At 37.1% G+C, this 20,715-nt stretch overlaps 1 protein-coding gene across 1 annotated transcript; it reads right to left on the reverse strand.

Annotated features, from left to right (window-relative positions):
* Positions 1-284: 284 nt before the first annotated feature.
* On the reverse strand, positions 285-1,583 carry LOC107802109 (uncharacterized). The gene has a single exon (XM_016625552.2). It carries the CDS (start codon positions 1,385-1,387, stop codon positions 548-550), a length of 840 nt encoding a protein of 279 aa, XP_016481038.1. The 5' UTR covers positions 1,388-1,583; the 3' UTR covers positions 285-547.
* Positions 1,584-20,715: the final 19,132 nt, after the last annotated feature.

Genomic DNA, 20,715 nt, shown 5'->3' on the forward strand with positions numbered 1-20,715 from the left:
TAATGACTCCAAAATTGGCAACCCAAAAAAATATACATACAGGGAACATCTATAGAAGAGCATATAGGTGGCAAGTCCACCTCTAGTCCTAAAGTGATCATGGGTACCTAACCCAAAAAATTAGACACACAAATCATCTCAAGGGGTAGGAGATAAGCTCACCCACCCACTATAACAAGCACACATCTATTTATCTTGGCTGTGAGCTGTTAAACATCAAGTTACTTCCACTTGGACGCACCATAAAGTAAAATGCAATTGGAGTTTCCAATGATATCCTGTTCTTCTCAGGATAATACAAGGAGCTCTTGCCGTTAGAAAGATATACACGCATTAAGTATTAAAACCTCAATAACCGACATGGATATTAACATTAATATAGAAAGTTAAACCAAGAATTCTTCTATGTAACTGTATCTAAATATCCTATAAAGTATACCAAAAGCAACCCAAAGTCCTGAGAAGCCATCCTTATTATTGAACCATGTGGTAATCAAAATTCAATCTTGGAAGGAGAAGAGGTCAGACTCACCTCCCACATAAGTGATCACAACGAATCAGCATCGACCCACCTCCAGTAATGCTTTTTACATGAAACTGCACCATCTGCGAGCATCCTCCCGCTAGAATCTCCATATTCATCGGTCTCTTCCGTGCAAAACTCCTCTTCAGGCAAACCGTCCACTACGGCATCCACTGTATGCAACACATAACAAGCAGGCAATCCAGGATACGACGCTGAAACCCTTTCTTCCACCTTCTTCGAGTACGAATTCGGCAATATCTTAACAATTGAAGAACCAAGCTCTTCTTTTACTGCACGAAACACCGCATCTTCAACGGTCTCACCAGGCTTCATCTTTTCAGATAACGGCCGGCCTCGGTGCCTAACGATGCCGTTAGACAATTCTTGGTGTGATTCAACAAGGACTTTATTGTCTTTTCCAATAACCCGAACAACCATCACCTCCACGGTTCGAACCGGAGGGGTGGAATCAGCCAGCAAAGTCTCCCCTTCAGATAACTCGAGCCAGAGGTTATTAACGTTCTTAGTGCCCGGTTTAACACCCCAAGAGGAAAAAGAATCGGAAGGCAAACGCGGTCTTAACCAATCGGAGAGGGACTGTGGGTTAGGGAAGGGGTGGGTGGTAGGGTTACGAAGGTTGGTGGAAGAGGGGTTGGACATAGTGGGATTTCTGACGAATCGACGGGGGTTTAAAGGGAAAGAAATAAGTGGGGTGAATTTGCGGATAATAGAAGTTGTGGGGTTAGAAGAAGAGAAGAAAATGAAGAGAGAAAAGGCAGTGAAGATGAAGTCAGGGAAAGAGGTGGGTTTTTTGTGGAGGTGATGCTGATGCGGTTGTTGTGGTGGTGGCTGAGAAGACATGTCAAGTAGTTGTAGTGAATAGTGCGGAGACAGTTTCGAGGAATTGGGGAAGTTCCATGATTGATAGGAATGAAAGAGGAGGGGAGGGGTTAATCGTTTGGGGGAATTAGAGGTTGAGATCCATTGTTCCTTTTTGGTATCAAAGACTCCACATTCCTTTCCCGATTGGCTTCGACAATTCCTTTGACTTGTTTTCTAGATCAAATTTAAGGTGGAGTATCCCAAAAAGTCCAAAAAAATAAGTTTGTAAAAGATATTTCTACTTTTGTCGCAAATTTGGGTTGAAAAAAGAAAGGGTGAAAATCATTTATATTTTCAAGTTTACTCTTAAAATTCAATTTATTCTCCAACTTTAAATAATTATCATTTTCTTCCTTTCATCCTAGGCAATATCTATTTTACCCTTAATATTTCAAGTCTCCATATAGAAAGAATTACAAATCTAATCACTTGGTCTAGCAGCCCAACTAAAAATGGTCTATGTTTGAAGTCTTTACCCGGTTTGGCCAGATTATATATAATTTGAAAAAAACTTTTCAGTCTTTAGCCCATTATTAAAGACATACTTCTAGGATTTTTTTCTTTTCTTCTTTCTTCTTTCCCGGCATACTCAATCTCTCTTCACTCGCCTCTCTCTTCGTTCTCCTTAAAATTACAGAATTTTTTTTTGTACACACTCGTGATAATTGCTTTTGAGCACTCAAGTGAAGAAACAAAAATAAATACTGTAACATTTTAGTAATTTTAGTGCTCTATACAGATGTGCACAATGGCTCTTTCATCCCCGCATTCTGTATCAATTAGATTTCGATTTTTGAGTTAATTGACAAAAAGAGGTTAAGGAACCACAATAAAATTTGGCATATCAGTCCAAAAACTATCAGATCTCGCGTAAAACCATCAGATCTTTCCTAAAAGAGCATTTCCGGCAATCTCGTCTCATATTTTCTTATTTCTCTTAGTTTTTGTTTCATCCTTTTCTACTGCTGAAGCCTAGATTTTGATGTCAAAACCTCGCCGGAATAATTCAACACCAACAACCACCGAAAACTGTAATGTGGTGATGGACAGAAGGTATTTTTTAGTGTAAATTTGTATAGGTAGTGTTTATACACGCTTATACAATATTGTATAAATATGTGTAAGTGTGTATATCTGTGTACAATGTTGTATAAATTATCTATATTTTTAATGTATAAGTATGTATATACATTGTACGTGCATAATAGGCATCCATGGATGTTTGATACTCTCTTCTTTTTTCTTCTTTGTCTTATTTTTCTGAGATACATTATTAGAGATTGTATATACAAGTTTATACAAAGTTATACATCATTATACATGTAATGCACATATGCAGTAAAATCTAAAATTAAAATTTTATACATTCAATATATGTATAAATCGACTTTTCTTGTTGATTTATTTGCCAAATCATGGACGTGCACTAATTTTTTCAATTTTTATTTTTTATCTATGCTATTTGGAACTTGGAAAAGAAGAAAATTTAAGGTTTTCAAGTTGCATTATATATGAATTTTAATTTTTTTTGTAGCTGGAATAGGAATATATACAAACTTGGGGAAGAAGAATAAAAAATTACCGAATTTTCATGCTTGAAGATCTGCAGAATAAAAAAATGCTTATTTATTGAACTTTGGCCTATTGTTAATGGGCTACAAATTTGCAAAGTTGTAATTGGATTATTCTATAATGTATATGGGTGGACTGTATTTTTGTGTAATTTTCCCCTCCATATATGTAATAGCTTTTTTATATATAATACCTTTTTATATTGTTTGGATATTTTTTAATGCATGTATCTATTCATAAGTTAAAAATATTATATCTTATTGGGAAAAGGTCCAAAATAGCCCCTCTACTATATTATATTATATTATTTACTTCTGCCGCCCGTTATATTATTCGTCCAATGTAGCCTCTACCGTTAATGAACTTTTAAAAGTTGCCCCTTGATAAGTGTAGATTTTGACCACTTATTAGTACCTTTTACTTTTATTTTAGTCTGAAAGTATTGATTTATGTTCATAAAACTAATGAAAGTGTACAAATTATAGGGATGCTGGAAATTTGGGCTCTTATGAAGAAATTTGACTAAAAAGGGAGTGTTCTGACTCACAAGGCAAGAAGCGGTGCAACATACTAGAAGTGCGGTCCGCAGAAGAATTTATGCGGCCGCAGAAGCAAGTGTTGATCGCAGAATTCTCTTTGCGGCCGTAGAACTGATAAAGAAGCTCTGAAGTACTTGAAGTAGAAGTGCGGACTGCACACTATTTATGCAGCCGCAGAACATGGTCCGCACTGACAACAACAACAACTCAGTAAAATCCCACAAGTGGGGTCTGGAGAGGGTAGTGTGTATACAGACCTTACCCCTATCCCAAAGGGGTAGAGAGGTTGTTTCCAAAAGACCCTCGGCTCAAGATAATAAAAAGACAAAAGGAGAGAATATTAGATTCACCACGGAGATCATAGGGAAAAAGGAACATAAGATGCAGAAGAAAAATGCAAAGCAAAAATGATGGCTAGTAAATGGATCCTGCGTCGAAAATAGAAAATTGTAAGACACGACATTGCCCCTAGCTATCTTAGACAAAACCCCACCGGAATAGGCTCACAAAGGTACAAAGTAACTCAAGACTCAACTACCTCCGAGCCTACAACCGTAATACTCGACCTCCACAACTTCCTATCAAGTGTCACGTCCTCGGAAATCTGAAACCGCGCCATATCCTGTCTGATCACCTCTCCCCAATACTTCTTAGGTCGCCCTCTACCTCTTCTCGTGCCTTCCATCACCAACCGCTCACACCTCCTTACTGGAGCATCTGGGCTTCTCCTCTGTACATGGTCCGCACTGACAAGAATTTTAAAAAGTTCAAAGAGTGTGAAATGACCAAAACTAAAGCCTTACCTGAAGTGCGGACCGCATATGAATTGTACGGCCGCTGAAGCTGAATTGTAGCCGCAGACCAAATTGTGTGGTTTCAGAATCCAGTCTCCTGTATACTCAAGTATGTGCGGACCACACGTGGAATTGTGCGGCCGTAGAACCTACCGAGGGGTATTTTTTCAACAAATTTTGGGCCACTATAAATAGATGGGAATCACATTTTTAGGTCAAGTTTTGAAGTTCCAACAGCTGTAGCCGTTGTAGTTTTCCATTTTAGAAATTTTTTGATCATTTTGGGATAAAAACATCATAGTTTATCATTTTAATTTTATATTATGGGTTTAATTAGTATTTCTTCCTTGGTTCCTTTATTTTCTACTATGAGTAGCTAGATTTTTGCTAAGGTTGTAACCCAAACCTAGTGTGTAAACCTTATGGGTATTTAATTTAAAGTTTGTTTATGATTGGGTGTCTGTTATTTAACCTTGTTCATGCTTTAATTTTAGAATTAATGGTAGCAAACATTGATTCATGCCTTTTTGACTTGGTCTTTACTCGAGAACGGGGGACAATTTTGATAGGTTTTCATTGTCTTTGACTTATGTTTTGATGATCTAACAAACTTTATCAAGAATCAGATTGGGAACCTGACACACTTGGGCTACACTGCAAGTTAATGGATTTCAGCTCAATGTGAACTACTATAGCTTCAGGGGATAAAGAACCAAACAAGGACCTGATACCCTTGTGTTGTTACCTCATAGCAGTACGAAGTCAATGGGACACAACTGGAAATGACGTGACTGTCTATACTGTTTCTGCATGCACTGCACTGTTTCTAGTGCCCACGTATTTGACCAACTAAAATGCTTACATCATTTCAAGTGATGTCATCAAGGTGTATCAACAATGAGTTTATACATCACTTGAACACTTCCCTTTCTCATTCAAGCCTTTTGCAAAACAGAGAAATTAATTCTTACGAGCTTGGAGAACAAAGGTAAACGCTACTATGAACCAGTTCCTAAAGTTAGTATTTTGTTGTCCCTAGTTGAGTTGTAACTTTGTGATTGTTATTATTATATCTCCTAAATTGCTTAACCAGAAGCGTTGATTAGGAACCCTCTTGTAAAATTCGTAAACTCTCTGAGTTTATATTGTGATTAGGTTTAGTCATAAGTTAAAGTTTTTGTAACTAGAGAGTGACAAAGTGGCTTGTGATGAGATTATCACAAGTTAGTTAAAGTCTTTGTAACTAGAGAGTGACAAAGTGGCTTGTTGTGAGAGTACCACAAGTTAGTTGAGTTGAATTCTTTGTAATGGAGTCATTACAAAATGACTTGTAATAGGTGTTTACAAGTTAGTGAAGTTGACAGGTGTAGGTCGTGGTTTTTGTCCCCTTGAGTTGGGATTTTTCCACGTAAAAATCCTGTGTCTCATTTACTTACAGCTTTATTAGCATTCTCAGCATAACCTCATAGAGGACCAGGTACTCTACTATTTGGTGGACTCATACAAACTAACAATTGGTATCAGAGCGAGTTCCTCCTATCAGGCTAACACCTAGGAAAGATCCTTATGGCTTCTCCACCAAATTTTGAAGAAGGTCAATCTACATACCGACCACCCAGGTTCAATGGACAATACTATGGGTGGTGGAAAGCAAGAATGCATGATTTTATCATGGTTGAGGATTCTGAGTTATGTGATGTCATATGTGATGGTCTTTATGTTCCAACAAAGGTACTGGAAGAACTTCCATTTTCAATGTCAAAAACCAGTAAAGAATACACCGACGCAAACAAGAAAGATGTGGAGAAACATTTTCATGCCAACAAGATTCTGGTATATGGAATAGGACCTAAAGAATATAATAGAATCTCCGATTGTGACACTGCTACGGAGATATGGGAAGCTTTACAAACAACTCATGAGGGAACCACCCAAGTAAAACAATCTAAAATCGATATGCTCACTACTGAGTATGAACTCTTCAGGATGAGGGACGATGAATCTATTCAAGATATGCACACAAAATTCACCTTCATCATAAATGAGTTACACTCACTTGCTGAAACCATTCCTAGGAACAAGCTAGTGAGAAAAATCCTCAGCATTCTGCCTAGCCTTTGGGAAAGTAAGGTGAATGCTATTACTAAATCAAAGGACTTGCAGGAGCTGACCATAGAAGAGTTGGTTGGAAATCTGAATACCTACGAGATGAAGAGAAAGATAGACAGTGAAAGAAGAGAACCAAAGAAAGAAAAGAACCTGGTACTCAAAGTTGATACCAATGACTCAAGTGAGAAAGACAGTGACATGGCCTACTTAACCAAAAGATTTCAGAAGATGGTCAGAAGAAATGGAGAAAAGCTTAAAAGGGGCAGCTCTAGCAAACGAAAAAACTATGATCTTTATCATAAGTGTGGAAAGCCTGGACACTTCATCAAAGACTGTCCTCTCTTGAAGCAAGAACTATCCAAGAACAATCCTGAAAAAGTAGCTAAGAGGAACCCGGTTCCTTTCAAGGACTTCAAAAGAAAGAGATCTGCTGACAATGTGGTGAAATATGCTCTTACAGCACGGGGGGATTCCTCTAGTGAGTCTGAAGATGAAACGGATGCTGGTGACAGTTCCACAATGGCAATTGAAGGTGAGGAAAATGAATATGACTCAAATTTTGCTTTGATGGCCCAATCAGATGATGATGAAGATGATGACAACAAAGAGGTAAATTTCAGGGATGTTCAGAGAAATCTGAAATCCTACTCTCCTAAGAAACTCATGTCTTTAGCTAGTGTATTGATCGATGCCTATCATAGTCTTGTGGAGGATTGGGATTCCTTGACCTTAGAACTAGGAGAAGTTGAACAAACTAGAGATGACTTAGTGGCTGTAGTTATTGACCATAAGGAAACCATTGAAAACTTCAGAGAAGAAAGAAATGATCTCTTAGCACCAATTGCAGACCTAAGGGAAACAATAGAGAGACCAACAACTAAGTCAAAACCTAGAAATTCTGAAACGAAATGATATAGTCAGTGAGGAACACATTAGGCTTGAAAATGAGCTGAAAGCTGTGAGAACTAGTATGTGTGTTGAAACTGAGAAAAACAAGCACCTCCAAACTGATCTGGAAAGAGTAAAAAATGATCTTGAAAAGTCCCTAAAGTGGACCTAGTCCTCGGAAGCTATCACTGCCATGAACACTAATAATGGTGAAAACAGGTAGGGAATAAGGTTCCAAAGGGAGAAAACTCATTACAACCCTCACAGTAAGTACGTCACTGTTTCTGATAACTGGCTTTGTACCCACTGTGGGAACAATGGGAATTTCAAAGAAAATTGTCAGGCCAAGGTTCAATCTGTTCAGAAAAACAAAGTGTTTGCTAAAAAAGTGACTATAAAAGAGGGACCAGGTTTCACTCACAAAACGCGCACATTACCTGCATGGACTAAGAGAGCTCTTATTCATCCTTTTGCCTACTACAAGGGACCCAAACTTGCTTGGGTTCCGAAAACTAACTCTTGATCTTCTTGTGCAGGGAACAGTAAAAGGAAGCGATCAACAATGGTTCATGGATAGTGGGTGTTCAAAGCACATGACTGGGAACATCATGGACTTTCTTTCACTAAAATCCTTGCAAGGAGGGAGTGTATCCTTTGGCAATGGGAAAAATGGGTACATTCTTGGAGTTGGAAAAGTCGGGAAGTCACTCACTCATTCTATTGAAAATGTATATTATGCCAATGGCCTTAAGTATAGTCTCTTGAGTATCTCTCAGATTTGTGATAAAGGAAACAAGGTGGAATTTTGTCCAAGATATGTACAGTTACTGATCTGGTAACTGATGAAGTGGTACTTGTGGCTAAGAGATACAAGAACATCTATGTTGCTAATTTCGAGTACTTACAAAGTGGCGATCTGAGTTGTCTGAAAGCTGTTGATGATGATGCTGAACTGTGGCATAGAAGATTGGGGCACACAAGCTTTTCTCTTCTGAATAAACTAATTCAGAAGGACCTGGTCTATGGTCTGCCCATGTTAAAGTTCAAGGTGCAAAAGATTGTGATGCCTGTGCTAGAGGAAAACATGTAAAGTCCTCTTTTAAGTCTAAAAAGGATGTGAGCACCTCAAAGCCACTTGAGCTTCTACATATGGACCTATGTGGTCCTATGAGAGTGCAAAACAAGGGAGAAAAAAAATACATTTTTGTGATAGTGGATGACTACTCCAAGTTCACATGGACTCTATTTCTTAGAACTAAAGATGAAACATTTGAGGTGTTTGTGGCCTTTGTGAAGAAAATCAAGGTAAAGATGGCATCTAGAGTAGCATGCATTAGATCAGATCATGGAACAGAATTTGACAATGTCAAATTTTATGAGTTTTGTAATGAAAATGGCATCACTCACAACTTTTCAGCTCCCAGAACTCCCCAGCAAAATGGAGTAGTGGAAATGAAGAACATGACTCTGGAAGAGAGGGCAAGAACAACGTTAATCGATAGTGGAATTGCAAAGAACTTTTGGGTTGAAGCGGTCAACACTGCCTGCTACTTGGTGAACAGGTGCATGATCAGATCACTCCTGAACAAAACCCCATATGAGTTGCTGAACGGAAGGAAACCCAAGCTGACTCACTTAAGAACATTTGGGTGCAAATGCTATGTTCTCAATAATGGAAAGGATCAGCTTGGTAAATTTGATGCCAAGAGTGATGAAGGAATATTTCTGGGCTACTCTTCTCAAAGCAAAGCATACAAAATATACAATAAGCGGACTCAATGTGTTGAGAAAAGTATTCATGTTATTTTTTATGAGTCTTATCAATCCTGTGAGAAGAGTGCTGAAGAAGATCAAGATGAAGAACCCTTACTAGTCCCTGGTGAAGTCATTGACATGACAAATGGAAAGGCATATATGATGAGCTAAGTAAAAGAACTGAGTGAAGACAATGCCGCCCCATTTTCAATGGAACCGGGTAATTCAATTACAACCACTAAAGCTGAAGAAAGAGTGGTTGATGCAGTTCAGGGTACTCTACTAGCACTTGAGAGAAGAACACAGAAAAACCAGTCAAATGTACCCACATTCTCTATAAATGAACCTCAAACGTCTAACTGGAGACACAAAAGCTCACATCTTCTTGACAACATAATTACCCCTCTAGATTTCGGAGTATAAACCAGGTCAAAAGCCAGAAATTCACTTGTCTTCTTAGCCTTTCTCTCCCAAATAGAACCCAAGAATATAAAGGAAGCCTTGACAGATGCAGATTGGATTACAGCCATGCAAGATGAGTTACATTAGTTTGAAAGGAACAATGTCTGGCACCTAGTACCCAAACCCTTAGATCGAACCATTATAGGAACCAGGTGGGTATTCAGGAACAAGCTTGATGAACATTGAAATACCACAAGGAACAAAACCAGGCTAGTGGTTCAAGTCTACAATCAGGAGGAATGGATTGACTATGATAAAACGTTTGCTCCGGTCGCTCGCATGGAAGCTATTAGAATTCTAATCGTTTTTGCATCTCATATGGAATTCACCTTAATGGATGTCAAAAGTGCATTTCTGAATGGACTTCTTAAAGAAGAAGTCTATGTGAAGCAACCTCCATGGTTTGAATATCATGAACACCCTAAATATGTATTTAAACTGGACAAAACATTATATGGGTTGAAGCAAGCTCCTCGAGCTTGGTATGAAAGGCTGTCAAAGTTCTTCTTGGAAAATGACTTTAAAAGAGGGAAAATTGACAACACCCTATTCCTAAAGAAACAAGGAAGGAACCTGCTCATTATTCAGGTCTATGTTGATGATATCATTTTTGGGGCAACAGCTGATTCTCTGTGTGAAGAATTTGCAAAACTCATGGGAAGCGAGTTTGAAATAAGTATGATGGGGGAACTGAATTTCTTCTTGGGTCTTCAAGTAAAGCAGTCCACAAAGGGTACATTGATTTGTCAGCAAAAATACATCAGGGATCTCTTAAAGAGGTTTGATATGGAAGCATCAAAGGTGATAGACTCTCCCATTGCTACAGCCACTCGACTGGACATGGATAAAACTGGGCCTTCTGTGAATCAAACCATGTATAGAGGCATTATTGGGTCTCTTCTCTATCTTACTGCCAGTAGACCTGATATTGTCTTCAGTATGGGGCTATGCGCAAGGTTTCAATCAAATCCCAAGGAATCTCATTTAAAGGATGCCAAAAGAATTTTGAGATATCTTAAAGGAACACATGACCTGATTTTTTATTATCCCTCAGGTGACAGTTTTAATCTCATTGGATATGCTGATGCAGACTATGCAGGTTATCTTGTGGATAGGAAAAACAATTCTGGAATGGCTCACTTCCTAGGTTCATGTCTCATCTCTTGGGGCACAAGGAAGCAAAACTCAGTGGCTCTTTCAACAGCTAAAGCAGAATATGTAGCCGCAACATCCTGATGTGCTCAACTTTTATGGATTAAGAAGCAACTAGAGGACTTTGGGGTACTCACTGAGAGCGTGCCCCTTCTATGTGACAACACCAGTGTACTCAACATGGCCAAGAATCCAGTTCAACACAAAAGGACCAAACATATTGATGTGAGGCATCACTTTCTGAGGGATAATGTGGAGAAATGGTTGATATGTATGAAGTTCTGCAGTACAGAGACCAAATTGCAGATATCTTTACCAAGACATTAAGTAGAGAATATTTTGAAAGAAATAGAGTGAAGCTGGGCTTTTAAAGCCCAATTGAGAACCTGATTCCTCATTTTTTTGGCTATGAAAAATCACCTTCAAGAAAAAACTGGCTAAAAGTGTTTTCTGGCCATGTCTAACTCAGTTCAATACCATTGCAGGTAAACATGCACGATGAGTATAAAAGCTGTAGATGCAATGCATAAATGATAAAAGGAGATTGATACTTTCAAATAATAGGTCAAGAACCTGGTTCTTGTACCAAAGGTTAGTAGTTTTGTGCATTCTTTAATACATGTCTTAAAAAGGTACAAAACACAACTGCCATGTCATCCACCTTTTCAGACTCTGTTGTCACATCACCTCACTTCAAATCGTTTCATCTCTCTCTAAAACGTTGCACTTCTCCATGTCCAACCTCCGTTTCAGAACCGGTCCTTATCTTTCTCTTCATAATCATCCATTTTTAATAAAATCCTCCTTTGTTATCCACAAACCGTAACTCCTCTATTAGTTCCCACAACACCTCTACTCCTTCTTTCCAATGGCTGATACAAACTCCGACCTCCCTGCCTTAATCATACCTGTTACTAAAAAACCTATGTAGTCCTCTGCCCCTACTGAGCCTTCTTTAACCACTCTTACCCTTCCTGCTAAAATCACACCTCACCCAGATTCCCTATCTCTCTCCATTTCAGAAACCCCTAAAATTGTTGATCTGTTCTCTCCATATTATGAGGTTCCCACTAATTAAAGAACAAGTGGAGAACAAGGTCAAAACTCTGAGGTCACAAAGGGTTCTGCCATTGTTGCTACAGATTCCGTGGTGACAGTAGTGCTGATTGAGAAAGAAAATGTTGCAATCATCTTTGTGGTATCTGCTGATGGTGTACTGCATGAGATCATCTCTAAAAAAAATGAGGTACAGGGTATGGGGGACGAAGGGGCCATTGTAACTTTTGAAGGCACTGCACTAGCAGAAACTACTGGGCCCTCACATGAGGAACCTAACCCCTCTCCGGAGGACCCAGATCAGGGTTCTCATTCCTAGGACAATTCTGCTCCTGCATTTGCTGTTGTGCCTTTGAATATACAGGCACCTGAGATGAGATCTAGTGATGAGGAGGATTTAGATAACCTGGCTCTTAATGCGTTCATAGTCAAGCGGAGGGTGGTGTCCACTCCTGAGTCTTCCACCAAGCGACTCACTACCAGGTTTCACGCTAAGGTGGCCTATGACTCTGCCCTTCAAAAGAGCGGGAAAAGTAGTAAGAAGAAAAAGAGGAGGTTTGTGAAAGATAATGTGCCCTTATGTGTTAAAGCAGTCCCTATGGTAGAAGTGGAAGAGGAAACACCAGAGGAGCCTGGTTCTTTGGTGAGACGGTCCAGAAGAAGAAGAAGAATCCTACTTCAGAAGAAAGAGTTTCAACCCCTAGTTCCAAGTTGAAGAATATTGTGAGCGAGTCATCAATGTCTGATGAGGATGTGTTAATCAAGTCTAAGGGAAAAGAGAAATCAAGTGGTGAGAAGTCCAGCAAACATAAGTGTGAAACTATTCACGAACATGGTTCTGTGAAGAGACTGAGGAGTGAAGGCAGTCCATTTCAGAATGCCTAAGGCATCAAAAGGTTCTGCTAGGTCATACTTTTGACCCAACAATCTCTGAGATAGCTGGTATATGTCAAGTTCTTGAAATGGTTGAGTTTCAACGATGGGTGCATCTGTTCCAAATAGATGCACCTAAAGTGTATGAGGATGAGGTACAAAACTTCTTTGCTAGCCTTTTTCCCGTTGAGACCGACCACATTTGTGCTTTGGTGAATGGAGTAGATATCGTGTTCGATGTATAGTTGCTTGGAGATATTCTTAAGGTTCCTACAGTTGGTGTGTCCTGTCACACCTCCTTTTTCACCTGCGCCACCGCAAAGGACGCAGAAGGGAATTTTTCCAATTAAGGGACAATTGAAACGGGATTTATTTATTTATTTCAGAGTCGCCACTTGGGAGATTTATAGTGTCCCAAGTCACCGGTTGAATCCCGAATCGAGGAAAAGAATGACTCTATTTAACAGTCTGTGCACCAGAAATCCGGATAAGGAATTTTGTTAACCCGGGAGAAGGTGTTAGGCATTCCCGAGTTCCGTGGTTCTAGCACGGTCGCTCAACTGTCATATTCGGCTTGATTATCTGATTTTAGACAATTATGAACCTACGTGCAAATTTTAACTGTTTACCGCTTTGTTATTATTTATTCAAAGAATTACAACGTCGTGAGAATGCATCTCGAATTGCGCCACATAAATGTACCCGCAATTTTTGATACGTTCCAACTTCGTTGAGATTTGGATTTGGGTCACATAAATGTGCACCCAAGTTTAGGAAAATAACATTATTAAATACGCGCCTAAAGACTAACGCGTTGTTATTTTGAGAAAATCCGGAAAGTTCGCTATGCGGCCTGTCTCGAAATCTAAGCATTCGAAATAACTATCCGTTGAGGGCCCCGCAATTTGTGTATTCTTGTTTGTCGAGGTTCGTCTCATTCATTATTTTTTAAAAGAATTTGCAACATCATGGACATGCATCTCGAACCACATCACAATCAATGCACCCGTGATTAGCGACATATTTCGACTCCGTTGAGATTTGGATTTGGGTCACATAAATGTGCACCCGAGTTTAAGAAGATAACATTATTAAATACGCGCCTAAAACAACTAGCGTATCATTATTTTGGGTAGGGTCGTGAAATTTGCTAAACAGCCCGTCCCGGAATCTAAGTATTTAATACATACATTTAACGAGGGCCCCGCCATTTATGTGTTTATCCAGCGAGGCTCATCTCATTTATTTTAAAAGGACAATCCTAAAGTGACTACATTTTTATTAAGTTTGTCTCTAAAAGAAAATCTCCAAATTAATTACATGCTTAAAAAAGGGACGTGACTTATTAGTTATTAGTCTAAGACAAATGCAAATGAGAAATTGTAATCGAGCTTGTACAAAGGGAGATTATTTCGTTCCTTATTCTATTAGTTAATAACACTAAAGTTGAGATTATGAATAGAACACGAGATGGACACCCGGTAATATCAAAACAAACCAACTACTCTTTGATTAATTTAAACTAACATTATTAGATGACTTGAACTATTGGAATTGACTATGTGTAATACAAAGCCATTTTTTTTTACTCTTTTTACGACTTGTCGAAGAAATGCGTCAATGCTTAAAAAACCGACATAGGCTAACATTAATCACTAACATTCGAGAATATTAGTTACTAACATTATTCACATGTTTGTAGAAATAGATTCAACAGTCCAATTTATGCATTCCGCAGGCATTTGCATGATATTAATGAATGAGATATCCTAATATACAAATCAGTAGAAAAGCTAGATTAAACTTAAAGCTTCAAATCTTCATGTATATTCATGCTTATGTTTTTGGCTTACAAATGACCAAGGTTACAGCTGTGTACCTGGAAATGGCAATACAAGAAGATGAAAGAGCAGTCAGCAACAGTAATAACACGGCAAGACAACAGCAACCCAACAGTAGCAATTCAAACCAGATTCGAGGCCCGGGAAAATTTGAAGAAAACCAAACAAGCTCCATAGAACAACCCCAAAAGTTTATAAAAGACTAAACCGGAACAACCAACATCACCACAAACAGACTCAACCACGCGTGTATTAAACCCAAAACTAAACTCGTAAACTACTTTGTTTTTGTTTTATCTTTTTAAACTCTCCAGCACTCTCTTAAGATTTTCAAAAAAGTGTTCAACCCCTCTCCAAAATGAATTCTGTCCCTGTATATCTAGTGTATCCAGAGTATATATCGAGTGTATATCGCCTCTCCGCCCCCTCTTTTATTCTTCTCTCTATCTATTTTTTCTCTTTTTTGAACCCTCTTATTTATTTTCTCTTCTATTTATAGCAAAATTTTTGAAATTTTCAGATTTGTTTTTTATTATTTTTTTATTTTTTAATTAAAAGAAATCCCACTTATAAATTGTTTTTATTTTTTTAGAAAAAGAAATCCCACATTTATTTACTTTTATTTTTAAAATTCTAACTTTAATTACTTTTATCTTATTTAAAATCCCACTTTTTATTTTTTTAAAAGAGAATCTCACTTTATTTAACTTTTCATTAAAAAAACCACTTTTTTTCTTTTTATTTTAAAAATGCTACTTTCATTTACTTTAAATTTTTTAAATTTTTAGATACCTTTATATTTATTTTTTAATTCCAACCTTTTTTTAATTTTAATTTTTTAAAATTTCCACAAAACTTTTTATTTTTTTAAATTTTCTACATTCTTTTACTTTTAAAAAAAAAGAGAATTCCACCTATTTTTACTTTTATATTATTTATTTTTATTCAATACTTCCCTTTTCTTATTTTTTAAATCATTCCCGAAATTATTTTTTTTAAAAAAAACTAAATAATATTTTCGGTTTTTTTATATATATAAAAAAAAAATTAATAGTGATAATTCACCTTTTAATTTTTTTTGGTATTTTTATCCTATAATAAAAAGTGTAATAAAGCTAAAATAATAGTAGGTTAAAACCCCCTAAAATATTTACATAAAAAATTAAATGTTGTCAAAAATTAGGTGTTCACAACTGCCCCTCTTTGCTCGAAAACACGAAGAGCTTTCGGGCAAAGATAAAGTGAACAATGCGACTAATTTTTGATCATATCGTTATCCAAAAGAGGAAGAAAATAAAAAAGGAAAGGCGCAACGGAGTCCTGGTTTTGGACAACCTACATATCCCTGATTATAAGGGAATCAGGTCCCGTGTAGTTCAGAATTTTTTGGTAGCTGGGACTACCATGAAGCTGCGGTTTTGTTGTTACTGCTGCTGCTGCTGCTGATACTGCCTACTGACCTCCTTATTACACCATGAAAAAAATGAAGAAGCTAGACTAAGCTATAATCTATGCTTTACAAAGATTTATTCTTAAACTTGGTCATGGGACTGTTGTTGCCTCGCTGTCTTGTTGCCTTGTGTTTCCTCTTATGTTTCTTTACTTCTGGCTCGACTTGTGGTCTTCCTTCTGATTTCTGCTGGGGATTTTTGTTGTAACCCTCTGCTTTACTGACTTCAAACTTCAATGTATTCCTCTATTATATGGGCGGGCTCCTAACTTCAAAACTTGAAATGTAAAGACTGAAATGTATTCCTCTGTTGTATGGGCGGGCTCCCAACTTCCGGACTTAAAATGTAAAGACTGAAATGTGTTCCTCTGTTATATGGGCGGGCTCCCAACTTCCAGACTTGAAATGTAAAGACTGAAATATATTCCTCTGTTATATGGGCGGGCTCCCAACTTCAAAACTTGAAATGTAAAGACTGAAATGTATTCCTCTGTTATATGGGCGGGCTCCCAACTTCAAAACTTGAAATGTAAAGACTGAAATGTATTCCTCTGTTATATGGGCGGGCTCCCAACTTCAAAACTTGAAATGTAAAGACTGAAATGTATTCCTCTGTTATATGGGCGGGCTCCCAACTTCAAAACTTGAAATGTAAAGACTGAAATGTATTCCTCTGTTATATGGGCGGGCTCCCAACTTCAAAACTTGAAATGTAAAGACTGAAATGTATTCCTCTGTTATATGGGCGGGCTCCCAACTTCAAAACTTGAAATGTAAAGACTGAAATGTATTCCTCTGTTATATGGGCGGGCTCCCAACTTCAAAACTTGAAATATAAAGACTGAAATGTATTCCTCTGTTATATGGGCGGGCTCCCAACTTCAAAACTTGAAATATAACAACCTCCATTCTACAGGCGGGCTCCTGACTCCTTTAACTTGAATCATCTTCTTCCATTCTACATGCGGGCTCCTGACTCCTTTAACTTGAATCATCTTCTTTCAACTGCTTCCCTCAAAACTGGTGTCTTATTCCTCCGAAAACTGCTGGGGACAACAACGGTATTTTATTCACAACTATGTTATTTTCTTTCTTCAAAGACTACTTCCTTTAAAGCTGGTGCTTTCCTTCCACTGGAATTACTTCCCTCCGACTGGTGTTTTCACTTCTCTGAAACCTGCCGGGAATAACACTGCTGGGGAATTATCTTCCTTATTTAAGACTAGTTACTTTCCTCCCTTTAACAATGGTGGGGATGATACTGACTCAAAGACCACTACCTTTAAAACTTGGGTTATCTTGCTTCTTCCAAGATTGCTTTCTTTAAAACTTGTACTCTTTGCCACACCTCCTTTTTCACCTGCGCCACCGCAAATGACGCAGAGGGGAGTTTTTCCAATTAAAGAACAATCGAAACGGGATTTTATTTAAAGGTTCAGAGTCGCCACTTGGGAGATTTGTGATGTCCCAAGTCACCGGTTGAATCCCGAATCGAGGAAAAGAATGACGCTGTTTAACAGTCTGCGCACCAGAAATCCGGATAAGGAATTCTGTTAACCCGGGAGATGGTGTTAGGCATTCCCGAGTTCCGTGGTTCTAGCACGGTCGCTCAACTGTCATATTCGGCTTGATTATCTGATTTTATACAATTATGAACCTACGTGCAAATTCTTTAACTGTTTACCGCTTTTGTTATTACTTATTCAAAAATTACAACGTCGTGAGAATGCATCTCAAATTGCGCCACATAAATATACCCGCAATTTTCGATACGTTCCAACTTCTTTGAGATTTGGATTTGGGTCACATAATGTGCACCCGAGTTTAGGAAGATAACATTATTAAATACGAGCCTAAAGATACTAACACGTTGTTATTTTGAGAAAAGCCGTAAAGTTTGCTATGCGACCTGTCTCGAAATCTAAGCATTTGAAATAACTGTCCGTTGAAGGCCCCGCAGTTTGTGTATTCTTGTTTGTCGAGGCTCGTATCATTCATTATTTTTTTAAAAGGAATTTGCAACGTCATGGAAATGTATCTCAAACCACGTCACAATCAATGTACCTGTGATTAACGACACATTTCGACTTCGTTGAGATTTGGATTTGGGTCACATAAATGTGCACCCGAGTTTAAGAAAGTAAATTATTAAAAGTACGCGCCTAATAGTGACTAACGCGTTATTACTTTTGGGGAAAAGACCGTGAAATTCGCTAAGCGGCCGATCCCGAGTTCTAAGTATTTAATATATATACAATCGTGAAGGCCCCACAATCGGTGAGTTTACTAGGCGAGGCTCATCTCGTTTATTTTGAAAGGACAATCCTAAAGTGACTACATTTTCTATTAAGTTCGTTTCTAAGATAAAAGAGAAGAGGTCCTAATTAGTTACATGTTTATAAGCCCGTGCCTCTTTGTTTATTAGATTAAGACAAATGCAAACGGAAAATTGCAACAGAGCTTACTCAAGGGAGATTGTATTGTTCCTTATTCTATTAGTTAATAACACTAAAGTTGAGATTATGAATAGAACACGAGATTGACACCCAGTAATATCAAAACAAACTAATTATTCTTTGATTAATTTAAACTAACATTATTAGATGAATTGAACTATTGGAACCTGTTTCGTGGCATAACCTATTTGAAACTATTACACGACTACTGAAAAAAAATTAACTACACTATATCTCATAACTAGTAATCACAAACTAAGATTAATTACAATTGATATTCACATGTTTGTAGAAATAGATTCAACAGTTAAGTTTATGCATTCAAAAGTCATTCTAATACATTCTATGCGATATCAAGTGAACTACTGCTTATACATTAAATTAAACACAAAGAAACATGAGACATTCAGAAATCCATTCCAACAACTCTTTACTGTCTTTCCATTAAATTTGAGAGCTTTAGAACATGTACCTGGATAATGGAAATACAAGAAGATGAAGGAGCAGTCAGCAATAGTAGTAACACAGCAAAATACAGCAGCAGAAAGCCCAACAACAGTAGTTTCAACACCTCAATCTAGAAATCTCAGCAACACGGAGAAAACTAGTAAAAATGGAGAAGAAAAATAGTCCGTAAATCTCTCTTTGTTTTCTTTTTCTAGCTTTGAACTCTCTATGGTGTTCTTCTGCTCTCAATAATTCAGAAAATTTTGTTCTATCTTTTTTACTCTCTCCAAAATGAATTTTGTCCATGTATATTTAGTGTATCCAGAGTGTATATCTAGTGTATACCGCTCTCTCCACCCCCTCTTTTTTTTCTTCTCTCTATCTATTTTTTCCTTTTTTTTGAACCCCGTTCTTCCTAAATTTTCTCTTCTATTTATAGCAAATTTTTTGAAATTTTCAGATTTGTTTTTTTATTATTTTTTTTTAATTAAAAGAAATCCCACTTACAAATTGCTTTTATTTTTTTAGAAAAAGAAATCCCACCTTTATTTACTTTTATTTTTAAAATTCCAACTTTAATTACTTTTATCTTATTTAAAATCCCACTTTTTATTTTTTTAAAAGAGAATCTCACTTTATTTAACTTTTCTTTAAAAAAACAAACCACTATTTTTTCTTTTTCTTTTAAAAATGCTGCTTTCAATTACTTTAAATTTTTTAAATTTTCAGATACCTTTATATTTATTTTTTAATTCCAACCTTCTTTTACTTTTTAATTTTTTTAAAATTTCCACAAAACTTTTTATTTTTTTTTAATTTTCTATATTCTTTTACCTTTTTTTAAAAGAGAATTCCACCTACTTTTACTTTAATATATTTTTTTATTCAATACTTCCCTTTTTCTTACTTTTGAAATCATTCCCGAAATTATTATTATTTTTTTTAAAAAAAAATAAATATTTTCGGATTTTTTTATATAAAAAAAAACAAAAAATAAAAAAAATATTAATAGTGATAATTCACCATTTAAATTTTTTTGGTATTTTTATCCTATAATAAAAAGTGTAATAAAGCTAAAATAATAGTAGATTAAAACCTCTTAAAATATTTACATAAACGAAGTGATAAAAAATTAAATGTTGTCAAAAATTAGGTGTTCACACTCTTTCTCCCGTAATCTGCGGGGGATTCCATTTCCTTCAAACCTGGGTTATCTTCCATCTTCCCAAGTGGGTATCTGATTTCAAGAAAATTTTCGCAATGAGAGAAAATTTTCTGCCCCAGTTTGATAATCTTATTTGTGGCCATGTCTTCCTACTGTCAATAATATTTCCTTTCCCTGCTTCAAATCAAAAAAAAAATTTGTTAGTTTTAAACGTGGTGAGTGGTCGTGCCACTTCTGCTGGGGATGGTTTTTCCCTTTTCCCTTTCCCTACTTTGCTACAAAACTTGCTGGGGATGATATTATTTCCTGGGGATGATACTCCTGCTGGGGATGGTTTTTCTTTTCTCTTCCTTCTCCGCTCTGTGTTTTCCGACCATTGCGGAACTTGGTCGAGAATCTGTCAGAGTTGTTCCTGTATCTCGCAAATCTGCTGGGGATCCTCATAACCTTTTAACTGTTGCTTTTCCGTTTTTCTCCAACTTTCCCTGGAAATTTGGTCCTCTTGGGATCTAGACCCATTAATCATTTGGTCTTGCGACCAACTTCTTTTTGCTTTGTCGCCTTATCTTTGTCCTGTCCTATTCGCATTTTGCTTTGCACCATTTTGGCAACTGGTAGTAAGCTCTGAAGATCCTTTTCAAAAACAAACTGCTGGGGAGGTAAAGTCTTTAAACCAAGAAATGAAAAAGTGATGATTTCAAAAAATAGAAAAAGAAAAAGTCTTTCTGAACAAATGCTGGGGAAAAAG

This window comes from Nicotiana tabacum, chromosome 6 (assembly GCF_000715075.1).
Source record: "Nicotiana tabacum cultivar K326 chromosome 6, ASM71507v2, whole genome shotgun sequence".
Classification (NCBI taxonomy): domain Eukaryota; kingdom Viridiplantae; phylum Streptophyta; class Magnoliopsida; order Solanales; family Solanaceae; genus Nicotiana; species Nicotiana tabacum.

Bases quoted from the DNA above. Each gene is read 5' to 3' on its own strand.
- LOC107802109 (XM_016625552.2), bottom strand. From the start codon at position 1,387: ATGTCTTCTCAGCCACCACCACAACAACCGCATCAGCATCACCTCCAC.